Below are 23424 nucleotides of genomic sequence, written 5' to 3'. Positions count from 1 at the left end.
TATTGAACCCAGCATTTTAAGTGCGCTTTTCGGTCGTTTCTTGTGCATTTCCCCAGATCGACTCGGCATGTGGTTTCACAGTGATGTTATTGGCATAATTGATGTCATCTCAGCATTGGGTTTGGAAAGGGTTGGCAAGTTTCATGTGCGCTGTCTCCACTGAGGGATAATTGCACACTAACTCTCTATGGTAATCAGATGGATTTTGCAACCAGCTCGCAGTTCGCCTCTTCTGAGGGGCTTCATGGGGTTTAATTGTGTGCTGTGGGATTTGTGTGAAAGTGTCTGGGGAGACCAAGAAAGGCAATAGAAGTTTTTGACTTCTTTCAATTATGGATTATGTATTTTTTTTTTTGTAAACGGCTTTGTTGAGGCTTTTGGCATTAAGAAAGTGTTGTGTTTTGGGTTTAGGACTAAAACCGAGTGCCTCTGCGCACATGTATGTACATGTGTATTCAGCCATGTGTGAATAGTGTGTCTGTCTGTGTATGTGTGTGTTTATATTTGTGTAAGTATGTATACACGTGTGTGTGTTTGTGTGTGTGTGTGTGTGTGTGTGTGTGTGTGCATGCATTTCACATATATGTGTAGCTGAGATGGAGGGCTTACATGTGGAGTGACCGGGTGGTCAGTGAGATAGAGATGCCACAGAGAGGAAGTCTATCAGGTTCTGGGGGGAGAGATACTGGAGCAGGTTCTGGGGTGAGAGATACTGGAGCAGGTTCTGGGGAGAGGGATACTGGAGCTTCAGGCAGGAATAGAGGCCATAAGCTTTAAACCTTTCTGAACAGAGAGGGAGAGAGACAGAGAGAGAGAGAGAGGGGGGGGGAGGGAGGGAGAGAGACAGAGAGAGCGAGAGAGAGCAGAGAAATGATAAAGGGAGGAACTGTAATGAGATAGAGGGATGGTGGATGTGGGGGAAGGGTGGTGAAGTAAGTAGAGGAGGAAAATGGAGAAGGGGAGATAAATTGAGAGGCAAAATGATGGAATTGTGGAAGAGATACGAGCAGCTGGATATCTTTAGAAGAAATAGAGGAGGCATTGTTCTAAACCAAACATGGAAATTGAGTCCTATGATTGTAAATTATGGAGGAGTTTAAACTTGTTTGTGTGTGTGTGTGTGTGTGTGTGTGTGTGTGAGTGTGTGTGTGTGTGTGTTAGAAAGAGAAATAAGGAGAAGGAGGGAGGATTGTATAAATAATTATTTGTAGAAAGGAGACGAAGGAAGAAACTTAAAGAAAAGGAAAAAGAAAAGCAACAGAGCCACACATACAGGCACAGAGAGAGAGGGAGAGAGAAAGAGAGGGAGAGAGGGAGAGAGAAAGAGAGAGAGGGAGAGAAAGAGAGAGATGCTAAAGAGCTCTAGATCGATAGAACACATTTCCATGGCCAATCTTGCTTTTGCTCCTTGACCCTCTCTTCCCCCTCCTCTTTCAAACACATACACCCACACACACTCAACTCCACACCCCAGCACACAGACACACACGCACGCACGTGCACGCGCACACACACACACACACACACACACATCAAGGCAGGCACACACATGTGCACATACATACACAATATTAATGTATGCATGCAGCTAGACCTATGCACCTACATCCACACATACCAAACATGCATAGTGTAGCCTCCACACACAAAACATAATTAGCAGAACAGAGCCTGGCTCACGTGCGGCTCTGTATGAGAGATCAGTCGTCAGGCAGGGATACCCTGTGGGGGGGTGGGGGAGGGGAGGCCTGCTGGCGAATGGATGGAAGGGGAGGAGGGGGGACTGCGGGATCTCCCCGTCACAATAAAATAAATGGAAATGGACACCCATGGTGGGACTCCCCGCAACGTGACTGCAGCTGCCGATCGAGGAAGGGATAGAGAGAGAGGAGAGAGAGAGAGAGAGAGAGAAGGAAGAGGGTGCGAAAGAGAGAATGATGAGAGGGTGGGGCGGGTGGGGGGGTAGAAAAACGGGAGCGATGGAGAGGAAGAGAGAGGGAGAGAGCTGAGCAGACGCCACTTGAACCCATGCTAGAAGCTCGCTGTAATGGCCAGCTCCTATAGCGAACGTGTGTTTGCACCACGCTCTTTTTAAGGCTACTCCACACAACCCAATCACACCAATTAGCTCCCCGTCATCAAAGCGCTGGTTTCCACGGTAACCACACCGCTGAAGGGCATTAGGGAGAAGTACCCCGGTAGTTGTTATGGTTCTTATTTGCGATGGCATGTGGCTGATGGACCAGAGTTTCAACCGCTTTTAAACTCACAGGGCTTTAAAGCTGCAGAGGATGTCCGCTGGAACAGGGAGCGCGATCAGGGCTGTTAAGTGTCATTTAAATGCATCTTAATGGGATCATTTAAAGTCCATTTACGGAATTTCGCTGCCAGTTCCTGTGCCAAGAGCAAGGTTTCTATTCACGTGGACTGCAACATTTCTCTGCCTGCATTTGGTCATTTCACTCCTCCTGCTCCTCGCTCCCCTTTAAAGAGATATGCTCCTTTACCCCAGTTTATGTGGCGTGCTTCCAATGGCTTTGTCCCTGGCTTTGGCTTGCGTAGCAGTGATGAGGTGGCTGGAACAGTTTAAGAGGCTCTTTACTGGGCATCAGATGCTTTTCACTCACATCCCCCCTGTTTTTGGGAGACCAAGCTCCAGGCGTGAAGCTGGACTGGCGGGCTGTGGGCAGGGCAGGGTTGGCAGGGTTGGCCAGGCTGGCATGGGCTGTTGGCAGGGCAGGGCTGGCCAGGCTGGCATGGGCTGTAGGCAGGGCAGGGTTGGCCAGGCTGGCATGGGCTGTCCAAGCCCTTGCTTTATCATCATAGCATTGTGGGCAGAGCTGAAGGTTCAATACAAACGTCACATCAGATCACAGGTACTAGCTAAAGGGCAATACATTCAATTTGTCCCATTGTATAGTAGGCTTATTCTCTCACTCTCTCTCTCTCTCATTCCCATTGTATAGTAGGCTTATTCTCTCACTCTCTCTCTCTCTCATTCCCATTGTATAGTAGGCTTATTCTCTCACTCTCTCTCTCATTCCCATTGTATAGTAGGCTTATTCTCTCACTCTCTCTCTCTCTCTCATTCCCTGACTTGTGTGTGTTTTATTTCCATGAGTGTGTCGTACTTCATGTCACCCCCTCCTATTCTATACTTCTCTTCAGTGAGCCCGATCCACATAAGCTTATTAATTGAGGTAAAACTGGCCCTCGGGCTCCACGGCTCAGCAGCCTGTCATCGCTCGCTCTCCCGTGGAGTCAGTGAGGCAGAAGCTTGCCAGCTTGATTAATACTGCCCGGCTATATTAGCTCTTGCCAGGGCGGGCTATGGTCGCCTAAGATGGGAGTCTCCTTATTGATGAACGGCTCGACTCGCTCGATTTCTTTGCGGCTCCTTCACGGCTCTGCAGGCTAGACAGGTGTCTGGGCGTGGTCTTAAGAGATGCCTTGATGTATTGACTGATCGCAGAGACTCTTTAACACCGATTTACAGACTGCCCCGAGATTATTATGACAAAGTAACAGAGAGACAGAAAGGGAAGTGGAAAGACTACTGGGCAGGCCTTTAAAAGGAATCCTTTAAATTACATGAATTACATGCAGTAGAAGGACAGCACTATGTTAATGTCAGTGTTTCCCCTACCTTTATATTAGGGGGGCGCCCCGCCCCCCCAACGGCACCCCCCGCCCCTCCTGGAAGGTCAAGTTAATTTTGTTCAATTTCATTTTCTATAAAGCGCCAGATCACAACGGAAGTCATTTAAGATTACCTTTCCTATAGAACAGGTCTATAGCTTGTTATTTTATTAAACAAAATAAATAGCCTTATGTTATTTATCTTATTTACACGACGGCATGTAATTTCTGTCTCTACATGGTCGCGCGATTACAATTCTGCTCTCTGTATCACGCATGGCGGAGTTCCGCCACGATGCGCACAAACACACACACAGACACGTGCGCGCACACACAGGTGAGCACGCTCCCACCAGCGGACAGAATTGGGCTTAAGAATCAGTGCACAGCTACGGACACTTAAGCTTTAAAAAACACATTTCCAGGCGTTCATGAATCCAGCGATCTTTTCCTAGGTAGGGTCGAGAAAGAGGCCTAATGAGAATGGCTACAACAGACGTGGAAACAGAACGTACGCCCATCTCCGCACCGAAAATTCAGAAATAGATCTGGCTTCCATTTTTTATCATTTTCCGCGAGTTGTGCGTGGCCCTTTTTACATAGAGTCTGGTAATAAATCTATGACATGTAATGAACATCATTTATTTTGCTGTGAATAATGAAGGAAGCAATACATCTGATTATTTCCCAAACCCTCAAGAGCTGTTGCCATGGAGATTTAACGTTACTTTCTGTTTGAAGATAAGGTAGCAGCTAGTGTTGAAGAATGGATGACTTTGAATTAATATATGAAATTGAACATTAACACCTATACGGATAAAATAAATAAACAAGGATAGCAAAACAGATTGATAAGCATAGAATGAGAAAACAGAAACACAGGCCGGACGTTAGATGACGAGACAGATCATAGTTTTTTTTCGTCATATGAAGGCTGAGACATTCATAACATTTTATTCAGTCTTACTGATGGTCCTTTTGTAATGCCAACATGTGCACTTCGTTGTGGATAAGTAAAGCCTATTCTGCTACATTTTTGTAGTCCTGGTAATCTTTTGTTTGGCATATTGGTGAGGTTATTAAGAGGACCATTTCTCAATCGTTTTGTTCTTGATGAATTAATGTTTGTTTATTAATCAGTTATTTTTCAACAAATAATTCAATTATAATTACAAAGAGGACAATTTGCAACTTTCTATCCCAAGTTTCACTTGTTTTCGGCAAATTTCATTGCAAAAAACACCTACAAATAAAAACTGTCATCGGAACTTTTTGGAAAAGCTCCTGCGAAATCAGGAATTTTAGGCCGCAAATATCTCAAAAAATTTTCTTCCAGAAGGCCAAAAAGGTAAACTGCAGTGACAAAAGCTGCACACTTTGGGGATAATTGTCATAAAAAGACATGTTCCGATGTTTAGTTCAATGTACAGTTAAAATAATTGTTCAGTTGTTATATTGACTGCTGTCATTAAAAGAAACACATGAACACCATGATTCCTTTAAGCGTTGTGCCCCCCCCCCCCCAAAGCTGTAAACCTAGGGGAAACACTGAATGTTGATGTGATGCTTACACTTTGGGCTGTATCTGTGCATAAAGTGGCATTTGATGGGGTTAAGACACAGGACCATAGTGCATTGTGTCCCATAGTGCATTGTGATGACCAGTGGAGCTAGGCGTTTTAAAGGTTTTGTTGCCTAATCTACTATATCATTCTTAAGGATTTTTGTTTTCGAGCAAGTGCTCTTGAGAAATGATGGTGAGGTGGCAGTATTAGTATTGGGTTCTGTTATCTTTCTTAGTTGTGGGAAAGTGTTCATGTTGTTTCCTTTGGGTGGCTAGAAGGTGCTTATGGTTCATATCCCATTTTCTACCCCTAACCTTTTTTAGAATCCCAGGGGGCTACGCCACCCCAATCTCAACCCTTAGCCTAACCTGGCTTAATACTCCCCTCCCCCCAATCCTACACCCCTTACCCTTGGTAGTCATCCAGAGGTTTGATCTCTGATTCATGTATGTCTTGTTGAGAGAGCTGCTCGTGGTGGGAAGCCCCCTAAGCACTAGCACAAGGATTTTGTTAGATAGCAAAATGTGGTGCTTTAATTAATATGAACACAGGCTTCTGAGACTTGGGAAACCCAAAGCACCTTTAACAACCACATACAGTACAGTTATGCATAAGGTCTATAGAGTTGCCCATGCAGTCAGTTCCCACATGGTAGGAGGTGAGCCATGGCCGACCACCCACTACATTTCTCAACCAGCCTTGCAGGTATCTTTTTAGTCGATCTGATTATGGTGTTTATGATTAATTGTCCTTTTAGGAGATGCCCCTTTAATTTGATTCCCCTTTAGAAAAAGGCTGAGCTTTTTTGCCAGGTCCTTTCGAATTCGTTTGCGTTCCAATTGATTTGAATTAGCCTGACCTTCAGCTGCGGCGCGGCCCACGGTGAACACATGCAGGGAACGGTTACATAAGCCTGGTGCCGAGGCGTGCCACTAATCTGGTTAAGCGGCGCGGAGGCCCTGATTGCCTGTGAGGAGCCGCTGGGAGGATGTGGAGAGACTCGGGGCTCGCTCAGACGGTCTGCTTCGAGGTGCGGTGTGTTGCGTGACGTGTGTTCTGTGGCCTTTTTCATCAGCGTCTGTCGAGAGAGAGAGAGAGAAAGACAGACACAGGACAGGGCTTCGGGGTGTTTCTCCACAATTACCCACACAGCTGCCGAGGGCTTCGTCTGGGATTGATCTGGGTGGCATTCGAGACGAGACGCTTGCAGGAGGGAATGGAATGGACCCATGTTAGCAGTGATGACCACTTGTTTTCTCTTTATTGCGACTTGTACTCTGGATATAGGGGTTCCACATTGCTGCTTTGTTACTGCACCTCGCATCCCCCAGAGCTCGCTGCCCCTCCAATGACTAATCTCCTTCTAAGCCCCGCTCCTAATGGGAAAGTTCGGCCAGGAGCCAACCGCTCATCCCCGTGGAGGTGCGGCTGTCACCAACGATGTGTGACAGGACGGGTGTTGCTGTCGCTGTGTGTGTGGGTGTGTGTGTGTGTGTGTGTGTGTGTGTGTGAGAAACAGAGAGTGAGAACGCGAGAGAGCAGTTGTCATAGGGATGAGCAAAGGCTTTGAGCTGAATGCATAAGCAACCTCCTTTCTGGATTAGAGACAGAATTCACCACGAATGAGACTACCTGTGAGGCATCCAGGGCTCCTCGAGACTGATACTGAGCCTCACACCTGGAGACACCGACAGACATCAACAGACACCCACATACATCAACAGACACCCACATACATCAACAGACACCCACATACATCAACACACGCCGACTGACATCAACAGACATCAACAAAGACCACCAGACATCAAGCTGATTTGCATTATTGAATAACTACCAACGCTACACCATAGTTTACCATCGTTTTAAACGATCTCTCTCTAAGTTACCATGGTGATTGTTCAACGGCACTTTTGGAACACGTAGTCCTGGACACTGTACAGTTATGTTATTATATACAGATTTTTTCCCCTTGGAAACCCCTGTACAGATATGTTGTCTGTTGCAATTGTTTGTTTGTGTTATTGTTGAAGTTGATTAATATTGCTTCTGTTATCTGCTGGTCGCAGGGGGCTTACCCTATTTGGTTCATGAGCGTGTGTTGATAAAACCGCTCATGATCTGTTGGTGTTTTCATCCCAGTGTACTGATTAGATTGACCTAGCAGTAGTCTCCCTGATCTCATCTCTGCGGTCAGAAGGACTGAACAGCACATGGCAACAGCTCTACTATACACAAGCTCACATCTGAATGCAGCGTCTGCCCCTCAAGCATCTGCTCAAAACACCCCTGACCAAAAAAAAAAATAATAATTTCCAAACCTCTCACTGAGGGTCAGTGTGCTCGTATCTGCATTTAACCAACGGAGGGGGATTGGTGCACAGCCTCGTTAGCAGCTAGCTCAGCCCATCAGTGTTTGGATCATTTTCACATGAAAGCGCGGTGCTTTGTCCACACTAGCTCAAAGGGGACAAAGCCTGGCCATGCTTAGATGCCTCTCCTCCCTCAGTGGCTCTTAACCAAGAGAGGGTTCTCTCTCTCTCTCTCTCTCTCTCTCTCTTTTTATTTCCATCCAGACTGAGAACTGGATGAATGCCCCTCCAGACAAGCGAAAAGCAGAGATGAGGGACAGCTTAGAGACAATTAGCAGCCATCGTGCACACACACACACACACACACACAAAAAAAAAAAGGCAGGATTGATGGAAGGACATTATTGGGCATCCACCTCGGTTTGGCGAGATTGTTTTCCCCTCGCCCTTCCCAGTCAGCGAGCTTTCCACAAAGAGAGCCGATGGTCAATCAGTGGTGAATGCAGCTCGAGACGGAGGGCCTCCCTCTTAATGAGCGGAATGAGCTGTTTACTTCACATTCACTTTGCAGGCGAGCGGCGGGCGGCGGGCACCCGTACAGTAAATGAGGCAAGGCAGAGCTGGGGCCTTTGTGTCACGTCACACTCTACAGCACGTCAATACTGCTTTAGGTCTAATGATCTCGCCCCGGCAACAAAATGAAGGCAGGAGCACAACAAAGGAGTGAAAGGGCTGGCGGAGAGAAGTGACACTGATGGGGGAAAGTAGCGTGTGGGCAAACACTGGAGAAGCAGGAAAACACACGCAGAATATACACAGACGAGGGAGGCGGAGGTGAAAAAGTTCATGGTTTTCAGAGCGGGTTCTCTTCCTGGTTCAGAAACCGGCTGTGATGTACAATACTGGAACCATAGAAATATGTTTCATCAAAGCTCTCTGCAATCCCATCAAAATACCAACAATTTACACTGGCTGACAGCTGTAAAGTATTCACTTAACTATGTAGGGTTTAAAAACCTTCAATATGTTATGACACTTAAAAATTCAAAAAATTAAAAAGTAAATAACATAAAAGTATAATTGCCCCAATCACAACTTGTAGTAGTGTTACAGAAAACAGTGCAGGCAACCATATGAATATGCGCTGAATTCTAATTCTCTGGTGTGACTAATTTATGGCTCTCTGTATCACCGACATGCACTGATAAATAATTTATCCATTCAGACATAATCATTTCTGAAAAATGTCAGGCAGTGACATAAGGCGTACTTGTTCTAAGAACAAGCATGAATGTTTCAATTGTTTGTGTGTGTGTGTGTGTGTGTGTGTGTGTGCGCTCACGTGTGCCTGCACGCATGTGTGTGTGTGTGTGTGTGTGTGTTATTGACCGACGTTGCTCAAGTGCACTAAGTGATGACGGCACAATAAGGAAGCCACTTGTGAGTCTAGTCCAGACATTATCTCCAATCATACTAACCAACTACTTCTCCTGTCTTCTTGTCCTCCCCCTGTTCTCTTTCTTCCTTTCCCACACCCCCTCTCTCTCTCTCTCTCTCTCTCTCTCTCTCTCTCCCTCTTTCTGTCTCAGGAACACTTCACTCCCGAATGCAAGTTCAAGGAGTCGGTGTTTGAGAACTACTACGTGACGTACTCCTCGATGATCTACCGGCAGCAGCAGTCGGGCCGGGGCTGGTACCTCGGCCTGAACAAGGAGGGCGAGATCATGAAGGGGAACCACGTGAAGAAGAACAAGCCCGCCGCCCACTTCCTGCCCAAGCCTATGAAAGGTCAGTTCTCCCGCCCACTTCCTGCCCAAGCCTATGAAAGGTCAGTTCTCCCGCCCACTTCCTGCCCAAGCCTATGAAAGGTCAGTTCTCCCACCCACTTCCTGCCCAAGCCTATGAAAGGTCAGTTCTCCCGCCCACTTCCTGCCCAAGCCTATGAAAGGTCAGTTCTCCCGCCCACTTCCTGCCCAAGCCTATGAAAGGTCAAATCTCCCACCATGATCCCCCTATGACATGTCCGTTTTCCCGCCATGATCTCCCTATGACAGGTGGAACCCTATTAGACTCCTGCAGGACCAGGTAAAGAAGTGCTCTGTCTAGGTTCCACACTAATTGGGCAGGATTTGACTGCCACTGGAGCACTAACTGGATAATGAATTGAAGTGTGTACCATCATTAACCATTAATTGGCTATTAGCTGTTAACAAGCTTAGCTATTAACTAGTTATTATGCTATCTGAGAAATGAGGCCTTTCTGCTAGTCCTGTAGAGCGGGGATAAATGTGCTTCACACACCCATCTCCACGGCCACAGTCTGTGGGCCTGGAGAGCAGGTGGAGAGGGGCCTTATTGAGTGCCTCCACCGGCTTTTCATCTTCTGCCGCAGCAGCCAGACAGTTAAAAGCATTGTCTCTGGCAGGGCCTGACAGGATGATGAAGTTCTGCCCCATTCAGATGGAGACAGCTGGGCTCTTTACACGACGCAGAGCACTGTACCTTCCAGTCCAGAACAGGTCAGACATTCAGCGCTAATGGTGAAAGGATTAGCGAAAGAGAAAGATGACAAAAAGAGGGAGAGAGAGAGAGAGAGAGGAGGAAGAGAAGGAGGAAGAGAAAGTAAGGGCTGGAACAAGAGAGTTGAAGAGGAATTGAAAGAGCTGTAGACCTTTCATCTTGAACGAGGAACACACATGTTCTTGTCAATAAACATACGCGGGAGATAAAAGGGACACTTTCAGCACACATTCTCCTCTAAAGACAAACCGGCTGCTACACAAGAAAAGAGGAAGAAAATGCACGGGGATTTGGACAGCTTAATGTGAAAGTCCTGTCAGTCTTTTTTGTTTAGTTTGGTCTTAGGGATAGTTTCAGGATGTTTAGGGTGGGGCTCAGTGGAGAAATGGGAAACAAGTTTACTGATGACAATGAACTGAACCACAGTGACAGTCACAGATTTTAACATCTGAATACTTTTGCCTGTCATGGTGACCACATATGTCTTTATAGCATAACAGACAAGACTATGATTGCAAATGGTCAAACATTGCATTGCAACTTGGGAAACCGAATACAATAAACAATAAAGAGGTAATTTACCTTCAGACCACCACCCATTTGTGTATCACTAGAAAGAAGGTATATATTATGTCATACTACTTACTGAGGGCTTTGCGGTGGTAGATGCAGATGGGCTATATGTTTTAATGGAGTGGTTCCAGTGGTTTCCTGGTGGTGTGAAGATCCTATGTGCAAAACTCATCCAGTCTGCTGTAATAAATTACCTCAGACTTTCAGAGTAAAGCTGCTGCAGGATGCAGAACGCTGACTGACAGCCGCTCTCGGATGAGTGCGGAGTGTGTTGACATGTTTTGCTCCCACTGGGGCGAGCAGGCCTGCACTCAGCGCAGCTCATCGTTTATGCACACGTGCCCACCTCCCATGAGCGCTAATAGCTTTTTTGGGGGGGGTGGGGGATGTGGCTCGAGGACCGAACACTTAAAGACAGATCGGCTTTCAACCAGGATGACGGCTTGTAGAGAGAGGCGGTCAGGACTGAGATGGAGGCAGACATGAATTATACACAACAGGCCTGTTATTGTACTCATCAGCTTGACGTTATGGGCAACGCTAAGAGTCTGGCAGGAAATATGTTGGAGGAGAATTAGATTGTGGAATAGTGGTCAGAGCACAAAGAACAAAGCAGTGTAGAACTCATCTGATACTATTCCATTGACTAACTACTATACCATTGATTAGCTAACTGCTATAAAGGGAAGAAAGAGGAAGAAGTCGTATTAGTGTTAGCGATGTTTGTTCTCGTGGCCAATAAATATTTCGGGACAGCGCTGGCCCATACGCTAGAGGAATGAAAGGACCTACCTCGGCTTTGTAGGTGTCACTCAGTCACCTTCTCTCCTCGTCTCTCTTCCTTTCTTATATTCGTCCTCCGTATTCACATTCTTTTGCCATTCTCTCACATCCTCTGTGTTGCTAGTGGAAGTGCTTCATGGCCGAGATATCGAAAAGCATTCCCTTGCTTTAGTTCAGAGGAATAATCAGTAGACATGTCTGAGTTTTATTGGCCTTGAGCTGTGTGTCTTCAGTGGGAGCGCTAGTCTGTACACCTGCAGACATGAAATCAGGCCAATCGAATATTTATGCAAAAGCTCGCTTTGAAGAAGTACCTCCACTATCAGTGAATTACTCATTTACTCAGTGCCGCTGCTAGCCATTTTGGTGCCCTAAGCATAACTCCTTTATGATGCCCCCCCCCCCCCCCCCCCCCCCGAGGAAAAAACTTTGTTTCTGCCAGTTTAACATTTTATTAAAACGAAAAAGGAAAATCTACTTTGTAAACACAGTACACAAAACAGCCAAAACATACATACACACAAGTATTGGGATGTGCAAAATCTTCTTAGAAATTAAATAGTCATCCATAAATACAAACTTAAAAGCAGAAGTATACAAGTAAGCAATCTTCTCCAATAAAGCAAAGACATAGAAGCGTCATTCCATGTCAAGTGGGCTCCCACTCGACCGTCTCAGATTTGGCTGAAAAAATTCAAGGTTCTTCATACACTTCTTAATAGGTATAGTCCCAAATATTAGCTCTCTACTGCCAATAGTTTTGTCACAAAGGATGTTTTAGGGGTGAGGGGGTGCTCTACGCTCTGTTGCAGCATCTTTGAAGGCCTGTGGAAAGCTCAATGTTAAAGCTAAAGACTTGACATTATACACAGATTTTATACACAAACGCAGTTTAAGCTCTGTGTTATAAACGTACCTTTTGTTACCATTTGAATATGCGTCCATAGGCCATTGAGGGGCGTGTACAAAAATCCCATATTTTCAAAAAAATATTTTGAGAAAACGAGGCAGAACACCATCACACATTTCTGATATGTTAACAACAAATATCTAATCTTTCCAAAATAAAATTGTTTCATGTTGGTAAATGCTGTCATTTTTTTTGCTATAGCTTGCCAAAAATTGCACAAAATGTGTTTTCATCCATTTTCAAGCTTTAATATCTTCCAGACCATTCCTCACATAGGGACAGTTTTTGTATAGCTTTAACATTGAGCTTCCCACAGGCCTTCACAGATGCTGCAACAAAGTGTAGGGTAAAATTCGGAAAGTTTGAAGGAGCTAGCTTAAATACTTTTCTAGTAATAGCAATTTGAAAATGGCTCTTCAGAAAACGCTGCTAAAAAAGCGTCTTAAGTACAGGCACCCCCTCCCCCCTAAAACATCTTTTTGTGACAAAACTATTGGGAGTAGAGAGCTAATATTTGGGACTATACCTATTAAGAAGTGTATGAACGACCTTGAATTTTTTTCAGCCAAATCTGAGACGGTCGAGTGGGGAAATGTCCTTAAATTGGTACGTTTGGCGTGGAATGACTCATATTTGAGTGTGCCAACATTAGCAATAACGTCAGCTAGTTCGAGGTGTATTAAATTAGCAGCACATTTCCCGTATTTAACAATGATTAAACATGGACTTACCTGAAAGTGATGCACGGGCATCATCTCACAGTTTCAGACTCCTGTTGTCTTTTTGAGACCATTTTCGAAAAGTTCACCTAGCCTACTGTCAAAGTTCGTCATGCCACTGAGATAGGAAAGGGCACCAGCGGCGAGCTTGGGAAGTTGAGGGTGTATATGGGTTTTTTTTTTGGGGGGGGGGGGGGGGGGGGGCACCATCGTAACTTTTTTTGAGCAATTAAATATATCTCTTGTTCTGCCTGCTTTGTGATATACATGCCTAAAAGGTGCCTAATATTTCTATACTGAAATAATATCGGATTATAATTATTATAACTATGATGATTTTTCAGTTGCCTATTTTTTGGTGCCCCCTCAGGACTTGGTGCCCTACGCACAGCGCGTAGTGCGCGTTATGGGAGCGGCGGCACTGCATTTACTTGATCTAAATGCTCCCAATCTGCCATATACACCAAATGCCCATGCTAGCTCATTTACAAACAAACTGTTGTTGTGGTTGGAGATTATTTTGCTCATTCCTTTCTCAAAGAAATATGAAGAATGCATTCTTTCATCTATGATGTTCTTACAGACACTTCTAAATCTAACAACTGTGGTCAAACAATACTAGGGCAGCTAGACGTTTGTTCAGCCTTCAGCTGTAACATTATCATGATTTTTTGTTCATTCTGTTTCATAGCAATAACAAGGTGTAATTGACTGTGTAATATTATTGCTGAATATGACCAATGAGATCTGGAAGAGTGATCCATTGTGGCTGTAAGTGTGGAGTCTGGAGTTAGGCCATCAAATCCACCATTAAAGGCTTCTGATCCTCAATGCACATACTGACAAGACCCCAGCCTCATCCTCTCCGACATGGCCAATTTGAGGATGCGCAACAGCTAACCGCTAATATGTCAAGAATCGATCTTCACAGCCTCCCCTCCCTTGAAGTGGCGTATTGATTGACTTGTGTACAGAAACAGGCTCTTTGTGAGGCCGAAGGAAGGCTGATGGCGCTCTGTTGAAGCCCTGAAGCACAGAGAGATCACAAGAGCTTCTGCATGAGAAGGCTTACTTTGTGTGTGTAGAGTTTGTAGTGACTGTCTGTCTTTCTTTCTTCCCCCCCTCTCTCTCTCTCTCCCTCTCGCTTGCTCTCCATTTCTTTTCTCAGTGGCCATGTACAGAGAGCCTTCCCTCCACGACCTGACTGAGTTCTCGCGCTCCGGCAGCGGCACACCCACCAAGAGCAGGAGCGCCTCGGCCGTGCTCAACGGGGGCAAGGCGGTGAGCCAGAACGAGTCCACGTAGCCAGGGCACTACTACCACCACCACCCCTCTTAGCAACTCCCCCCTGCGCCACGCCTTCCGCCCTTACCTCCGGCCGCTCGTGACTCCAATCCAAGCAGACTTCTCTTCTCGAACACGCTATCTATCGGTGGTGCAGGACGGCAACCACACACATATACTCGACACTGTTAAGCTTTTTGAGTTTCCTGATACTCTTCGCCACTGTAACAGTAAGCTCATTTAAAACGATGACATTAGGTAGTTGTAGAGTTTTTAAGAATATAAAACAAAATGGGGCATTTTAAAGTTTGGGTCACCACTGCAAACTACTCACTACTGTTCTTTTTTTCATCTTTTTTCAATTTTCGTTTCTCTAGTAGAACCTGACATATTTAGAGACACTTGCATCTGTGCATCTTTTGTTTATTTTTTTTGTTTTTAAGTTTGGGATGACGTAAGGGCAGTCTGTGGGGGGTGTAGCTGCTTGGTGCAGTGGCACAGAAGCGGCCCTGCCCTCTGTCCTCCGCGCTGCCCGAAGATGAAGCCGTGCCCCGTTTGATGATCGGCTCTGGTGTGTCGGGGCCCAGACGGCTAACGGTAGCTCTCCCGCCTTTCCTTGTGCACTCGCTTAGAGACGCAGCTCTCGTCTCTAGCATGGGAATATAAAAGCCTGCGTTCAGCCGACCTGAAATGAAAAAAAAAATGGGGGAGCTCAGCCGAGCACCCAGTTTTTTTGTGTCTCGTTTCTCTCTCTCTCAAGAGAGAGATACCATGGCTCTACATTGCTTGCTAACCTTTTAGCTGTGAGCCTTTTTGTTTGTTTGTTTGCTTGTTTGTTTCTCCCTCTCTCCCTCTGTGGTCCCTCCCTCTGTACTTGTGTGTGTTCTTCGGTCTGTGATACCAGAGGAATGGATTTCCCATACACCAAAGAGTGTCCCTTTAAGCAGTGGAACCACGCCAGTATCCACTCACAGCAGGAAGCGATGAATTATTTTTCTTACCGAAAATTTTTGATGACAAAAAAAAAACTGAAATGAATACAAAAAAAGTGCTTAAAAGAGAAAGATTTAATTGCTTACTGGCTGTGGGTGTTGAAGGCTCAGTATTCTAGAAAGTGCTTTTTTGTCTTTGCTGGTACACTCCGAGCGAAAGGTATGAAAGGTCTGTTCTGTGTCCCGCCCACTTCCTCCTGTCTCTCTGTCTTGTCCCGTTGATTCTGTCTCAGTTTCTCTGTCTCTCAGTGATGATGTCATGCCTTACCCCCCCCCCCTCCTCTTTCTTCTCTCTCTTTCTCTCTGTCTTTCTTTGCTGACTTTGGTCACTATATACGGTGTTAACTCACCAGCATATGGTGAAAGTTCCCACCCAGGACTTTGTTTTTTCGTGTATGAGTAACTTATCGTGGTGACAATTTTCTATATTAAGAAGAAAAAAAAAAACTGTGGAATTTTAGGTGGCTTAACATTTTATAGGGTGTCATATTTGTAAAAGTGAAAAAAGAAAATCTTGAAGAAAAAAAAAAAAAAAAAAAATCCCTCTCTCGAAAAGGGCATGTACAAAATAAAAGGTGTGGGTACAACAAAAGGACCCTATTTCTGGTGGGCTATGTACTCTTTCCCTGGGCTCCATACTTCATCCAAGCTCCTGGGAGGTTTCTTTTATTCTGTTACTTTTGGGACTTTTATTTTGTTCTAGGTGAACATATCTGTTGCATGGGAGACAACAGGGACGCCAGGACTAGAGCTGCATGATGTAGGCTATGTGTATTACCCCCCATGTTGGATCATGGGATCCAAACCACCACAGTTCAAACCAGAAAACGACATGTACCAACCGGCACTCAGCCTGGTACCTTCCAGGTGTTTATTATTTGTTGTATACACAAAATGCACTGAATAAAATGTTTATATTAAGATATACTTTTAACGAGGTCTCTGGTGCGTTTGATTGTGTTTTGTGGTGACCTGTGCTCCATGTGATACATTTGTGTAGCTCAGACAAAATTATTTAAAGTTTGACATCTTACAGTAAAATGACACACTGCAGCAGAGTAGACATGGAAACCAAGGACAATAAAAAAGGAGCTGGCTCATATAATATTCAAAATATCAAAATAAATAAAGCCCTTTGATAGAAGTTTTCTTTAAAGACATTTCAAAATGAATGTAAAGCATGTTCAATTTACCAAGTAAAAAAAAAAAAAAAAAGGAAATGTGTTGGATGGATAAAATTGCACTCAAGACTTGCCTCAGTCATCATCATAATTTGGACCACCTTTGCACTGAGCACAACACACACCTGACCTTTCTGTGGTAAATAAAAGCAGGGTTTCATTTTAAAAAGCCGTCTTAGCTAAAAGGTGGCCGACTGTGGGATTCCCACAGGAGCAGCAGCCAGGGCCATTCTTTCCCTGATGTTTTTAGCCCACTCGCTAGTCGCCACTGCCTGGAGAAGTCAGGCCCTATCCTCCCCTGAACAGAGCCGAGTCACCCCAAGGGAAGGATATTCTCACATTAATTGCCTGGCAGAGAGCGAGGGCTCCTGCACATCTTACATTCGCACCGACGTTTTATGTAATGAATCAATACTACAGCGGCCGAGTCCTTATTACCGCGGCTGTGTTCCGCGGAATAACCTTACGCACAGGAGCAGTCGCTGTTCTCTGACAGCTGGATGGTACAGAAAGTCCAGACCTCAAGCACAGCTTTCATACTGATGCATGCAAATTGTGTGTGTGACTGTGAAGGCTTATCTAATTAGTCTAAGAGAGATTAATGAGGGGGCGCCTGCTGGGAAACGTGGATTATGCAAGAGCGTAGTCAAACCTGTGGCTATATGCAGTCCGCTTACTATTTCATTCCAAACATAAGCAAGTCGCTCTTCTGCTCCGGTAACCATGAGTTCAGTCAGTTGTGTCCTGAAATAATGAGCCATACATTCCAGCCATAGGCTGTAGTAAATACTGTTTTTTTTCCAAACCAGTGCTGAAATTGCCAATCACATCATTGCCCAGCTAAAAAGATGCATTTCACAATTATATATGTAATAAAAAAAAATATATATATATATACACACACACACACAAACACACACACACAGCTGATTTAAATTGGCAGAGTACCCTTATATCCTGGCCCTTTTCTAAATGTTACTGGTGATGGATCCGTCAGGTCTGACAGGCATCATGTGGAACTTGTGAAACATAAGCCACAGTGCCGGTATTCTGACCTATAAAACTTTTACTCTAATGCTGTGCCAAGCTCACATAATAGTTTCAGACACTGGGCATCGACTTCCTCTGATAACCAGTCTGACCACCATCCACTGCTTTCTGCGGAATGTCTTGCTCTATTCATTCATCATACACAGTATCCAGGACACTTTTTCTTACACGAATGTCAGACAGCTTTGTGCATGTCAGCTTTGTCAGGCATGAAGTGGCAACCGAATTTTCAAAAAAGGATAACAAGATGGGTTGAAGAGGGAAAAGTAAAATAAGGTTATTTTGGTACCATGGTTCACCAAAGCACACTAGACACGGCAGCAACCACACTCCAATTACTATTGAGTCTATATGTCATTAACGTTACTGCTGTTGGCGAAGGCAGGTGCCATGGCGACGGTGGGAGGTCTGTGCAGTGGGTTCCTATTGAAGCGTGTGTGTGGCCCCGTGCATTCTCACGCTCTGCCCTTCCTTAACGGCTCTTCTCCACACCCTGCTCCCTATTCATTAATGGAGACACTCTAATTCATTAGACAGGACGGGGTTCTCTCATTCTGCCACTGGCGTGGCCCACAAGACCTTGTCTCTTTCTGGCCAGTCAGCATCCGCGGGTGCCTTCAGACTAATGAGGCAGACTCCTCTGAACCCCTTAAGCCGAGAGGAGAGATGCATTTCATCTTAAGTGGGATTACCACACAGGCTTGTTAACATTGATAAATACGATGACAGCAGTCTGGCTTTTCTGTTTTTATTAGACAGGTCGTACTCAACCCCAAAGGGGTGAACCCCATACTCTTTTTATCTTATGAGTACTTCAAGGGCTTTAGCTTTGCTGTGTACTTAGCCAGATGTGAAAGGTAAATACTCCATTGATACTGATTTATCCTTAAATGACACGACACATTACTAGACAAGAGGGGGCTACTAGTTCAGAGAAACTATGTGATCCAGTGAAGGAGCAGTGCCACCGAATGGAGCCATTTTGGCTCAAAATGAACCAAGCACAAAATGGAACACGAGACACCAGCATAAAAACAAGGCATAGTTTATATGTTAAGGGCGAACACAAATCGTGTGTGGGTGAGAAATTATTTTTTTATGTTTTTGGTAGATAATGGGGCAGGAGTATACTTTGTAAACACAATTTACAACATATTCACCACTTTAGAGACTGGAAAGATGTCCCTTTCTGGCCTGATACATACTTGCATACATTTCCCTTGGAGAATGTAAAATAGACTGAAACACTGGTGTCATTGTATTTGTTTTTCACATTGTCTTTGGTTGAGGCCGTGATCCTATGTGACTGCCTGAATGAGATAAGATGTACCAGCAAAGGGATTCTAATATCCAGCAAGATGGAATAGAATATATGTTTTAGGATTTCAGGATCTGTTTTAGGATTTCAGGATCAATTATGCCAGTAAATCATTTCTGTTCTAGTACACCAAGCCATCTGAAACAAAAACATTAACAATAAATTGCCATTAGAATACAGCCCAATTCATAAACAGCTGCCCTATAAAACAACTTGCTGTAGTCATCTGTGAGACTTGTTTGTTATAATGTTTATATAATTTCCTCCTAATGCCTCATAGATCATTTTGTAGATCCCAAAAAATGTTTCCTCTAAATCTGTGGTTTTCAATTCTGCTCCTGTATGGCCATAATGCATTATGAAGATATTAATAGTAGTCATAATGCATTATGAACATGTTAATAGTAGTCATAATACATCCAGAACATGTTAATAGTAGCCACACTCCTGAAATGTATTGCGTATTTGCAGACAGTCACTCCCTCAACAGAAGATTTTGGATAATTGTTACTAAGTTTTGGTGCAAACAGATCAGAAAGTTCAGACGGGTGCTGTTCCAGCTTGGGAGCATGCGGTGGGCTCAGCTCAAGACGCCATCATGACCGCAGACCTAGTTTCAGACAGAAGGGCACAGTGGCTTTTTAAAGAGAGTAGCACTAGAGTCTTCTCTCATCCGTGATCCTGATGTTTGTGACCCACATACACAAGACCAGCTGCCAGCTACTGTGCACTGCAGGGGATGACCATATGCATTGTCCTCTAGTTGCATGGCACACGGTGATTTCAGGAAAGGGCTGCTGCTGCTGCTGCTGCCTCTCTCAGCAGCAGAGAGCACAGCTTATAGGTGAAGTGCAATCCTTCTGGGAGGAGAATCTGGATTTCCCAAAGGTTTTAGCAGCTAGGCGCACTGGTGAAATCCTAAAAGACATGATGTGCCCTGGGAATGGCTATCCGTGGGCCCAGTCCTCATTGACATAGTGGTATTAGTACGGTGTTATTTTAATCCACATTAAAGAGGACCACGTACTACATATCCACACAGCTAATCCACAGCTCATGCCTAGGTAATGTCACCACGCACGTTGATAAAGCATAAGGGATTACATATATTCCAGATATCCATTGTCCACTTTGCCCTCCCCTTGGTACTGAAGTCCAGAAGACACCAGTATCGACGGTTTATGGTATGCGTTCTAACATAACTAGTTTTATCTATTCGATTTTATTTCTCTTGTCTATTTGTTGGTTTTCTGAAATCGACTTCCTGCCCTGTCAATATTTATTGCTCCCATTTCAATACCAATGCGTTATATAAGACAAGACAGCAGCACTTGGCCTTTTACTCACCTCTCATTCACAGGCCAAAGATCTAACCCCTCACCCCCTCACCCCCCCCCCCCCACCCCCTCTTCCTCCATTTCCCTCAATCAAGGCATAATCGTATCTTTTGCTCTCCTTCACCCCTGCTTTATCCTCCCTCCGCTCTGGATGTGCAGGTAGGAATCCCATCATGCCATGCTGCCCACCTCAGCTGATGCAGTGAGCCTGGAGAGAGGGAGGCTGCTGCTCGTTAACGTAACGTAGCAGTCAGACATCCAGCCCTGGCCCCTGCTGCCGCTGGTGCTGGTGCTGCTGCGGCTGCTGGTGCTGCCGCTGCCGATGCGGTCGATAGCCGTAACGGGGAGCATGCAGTATTCATGAGGGCCCGGCGCATCAAAAATGCATCCCCACTTCCTTTGCTCTTCCAGCCTTTTCTTTCTCCTGCTCCTTCCATTTGTCTCACTCTCTCCTCTCTCTTTCTTTCTTTCCTTCTTTTTTTTCTATCCTTCCTCCCTCTTTAGTCTACCTCCAAATCGTACAGAAAGGAGGTTTAGGGGGTGTCGTCTCTGATTAAGCGAATGGCGGAGTGCAGGGTGTGTGGGTTTAAAGTGAGGAAGGGGGAAGTGTTATCCAACCCCTAATCTCCTGCTTCACATTACTCTCTCCATCTCTTTCCCTCTCGCTCTCTTTCCCCTCCTCTCTTCACATTACTCTCTCCATCCCTTTCCCTCTCGCTCTCTCTACCCTTCTCTCTTCACATTACTCTCTCCATCTCTTTCCCTCTCGCTCTCTTTTCCCTTCTCTCTTCACATTACTCTCTCCATCCCTTTCCCTCTCGCTCTCTCTACCCTTCTCTCTTCACATTACTCTCTCCATCTCTTTCCCTCTCGCTCTCTTTTCCCTTCTCTCTTCACATTACTCTCTCCATCTCTTTCCCTCCCCCTATTATTTCCCTTCTCCACCCAATTCCTCTCAACGCTGTTATTCAGTCACTCAATCTGTGTATTAAATACAGTTTTGGAACCAATCATTAATATCTCATGGCTATGAGCAGCTGGGACCATCTTCACTCCTCTGTCTAGCGAGTAAATAAATAAAAGTAAATAAGCAGACTAAGTTGAGGACACAGCCACGCTTTCCACAGGGGACTTGACAATGTAGAGCGGCGACAGTCTGATATTTAGTGTTGATGTCATGGATGTATGCTCCCCTCTTTTGCCCTTATTGTTGAGCTGAAACACTTTGCACAGCGCCCTTTCTTCTTAGTGGAATGATTCCTTTTAAGCTGAACAATTCACGGTACAATAGCACACTACATGTTCACTACACCTCAAACAATGAAAGAAGCTTCTCTGGCATGCATAATTGAAAACAGCCTGCTCCATCTGAAGAACAGGATGTCATTGCCTGTGACACTTAACGGAGCAGTGTGATTTGCCCGTTTTCCTCGAGTGGCTCCAATGTCTTGCTGTGCGATAGGACAAAACAGCGGGTATGAATGCAAACAACCAAGTGAGAACCAGTGTGGAGAAAAACACACAAGACAACGGACCCCGTTTAATCAGGTGAACTAAACAAACACACGCAGAGGAAGCGACTCTTTGAATTCGGTGAACTAAACAAACACACGCAGAAGAGGCGACTCTTTGAATCAGGTGAACTAAACAAACACACGCAGAAGAGGCGACTCTTTGAATCAGGTGAACTAAACAAACACACGCAGAAGAGGCGACTCTTTGAATCAGGTGAACTAAACAAACACACACAGAGGAAGCGACACTTTGAGGACTGTGGTACTCGATCAAGGGCTGGTTGTTTGTGATAACAGAACTAGTCATAAGGGGGGGGGGGAGTTGAGCGTTGGGGTGGGATGCCATAGCTCTGTCCGTGTCTGACTGCGAGAGGAGTGAGGGGGGTGGTGGTGAGGGGAGTGCTGGGGTGGGATGCCGGAGCTCTGTCCGTGTCTGACTGAGAGAGGAGTGAGTCAAGCATAGCGGCCCATTTGTCACTTCCCATTCACAGGCCTCTCGCGTCGCTGCTCTTGCAATGAGACAATGAGGGCAATTCACTCTCTCTCTCTCTCTCTCTCTCTTTCTCTCTCTCTTTCTCTCTCTCTCTCTCTCTTTCTCTCTCTCTTTCTCTCTCTCTCTCTTTCTCTCTCTCTCTTTCTCTCTCTCTCTCTCTCTCTCGGTTTTTGCTTTTTTTGCTGGCTCTGGCTTCTTTCTGTCTTTCTATATATTTCTATCTCTCTCTACTGCACCAACAAGAGCAGCACACTAAGAAGGACTGTTCTTTTTGTACACATGGACTTCGTCATTTCCATCATGGAAAATTCAACACATGAAAGGTCAGCACACACCAGAGAGCCACATCTCTGAGAGATGGAGAATCCATCTAGTAAGCCATACTGGTCCAACAATGGCCTGATATTGTTAGACTATGCCATCACCGCTAGTCTCCTAAATGTAATTCCCAACACCAGAGCACTCACAGACACCAATTAGGGGAAACTAGAAATCCTGAACAGAGGTGTTTTATTGTATAATTGGATTGGATTTTATTGTATTACCTCAGGGCTTTGTGAGAACAGAACAGCTGACAGGTAGCAGAGAGTAAGAGAGGTCTGTGGATGACACCGCCAAGTGATCTACAAGACAGTTTTCTAAGTAACACTGTTTTCTAGCTCTAATCAGTAATGTCTGTTGACAGCCGAAACTTATTTGAGGCCTTTTGTACATTTTCCATCTTTGAACAGAAGAAGTATAAATGAGTGTGTCACTGGCCTGCCTGATGTATGATGGAGAAGGACTGACAGGATGTATTCATCTCTTTTATACTCCAAACACATCAATACAAACAGAAAGAAAGCTTTCCACAGGAACCTGTCTGCTTAAGGGGGGGTGGCTGCCGTTGAGCTGGCATGGCTCCCAGAAATAGTGACATACTTTAGAGCCAATGTATTTAAAAGGTAACTGTAACAAACTGTAACTGTAACTTGGTAACTGTAATAATTTGGGACATAATATAGCACTTACCATAGCAATAATGTACCATAACGTACCATAACAAAGTATTTGGTTGGTGGTTCAGTTTCACAGCATACCAGTGTACATCATATTCAGCTGCCTATGTTATGGTCAAATGCATACAAGAGAGGAGACATAACGAGGACAAAAAGAACAGAATCAGGAAGTAGTCCAGCAGAGACAGCATCTGAAAGTGTAAAACTGGGATAGGGGATAATAAATGGATGAAACA

The 23424-nt window shown here is 45.0% G+C and overlaps 1 protein-coding gene across 5 annotated transcripts in view; it reads left to right on the top strand.

The window, feature by feature from the left end:
- fgf13a (fibroblast growth factor 13a) overlaps nt 1-16231 on the top strand; it is a 117785-nt gene extending 101554 nt beyond the window's left edge. For all 5 annotated transcript variants that reach the window (XM_031586922.2, XM_031586921.2, XM_031586924.2 and 2 more), the window contains 2 exons: nt 9106-9304; nt 14190-16231. In XM_031586922.2, coding sequence (XP_031442782.1) covers nt 9106-9304; nt 14190-14326 — 336 coding nt within the window. In that variant the 3' untranslated portion in view covers nt 14327-16231. The remainder of the gene's footprint in view (nt 1-9105; nt 9305-14189) is intronic.
- The last annotated feature ends 7193 nt before the right edge of the window (nt 16232-23424 follow it).

The sequence above is a fragment of the Clupea harengus genome, chromosome 20 (assembly GCF_900700415.2).
Source record: "Clupea harengus chromosome 20, Ch_v2.0.2, whole genome shotgun sequence".
In the NCBI taxonomy this organism is placed as follows: Eukaryota; Metazoa; Chordata; class Actinopteri; order Clupeiformes; family Clupeidae; genus Clupea; species Clupea harengus.
The sequence above is the reverse complement of the archived record's forward strand: the minus strand, read 5'-3'. Positions and strand labels throughout refer to the sequence as shown.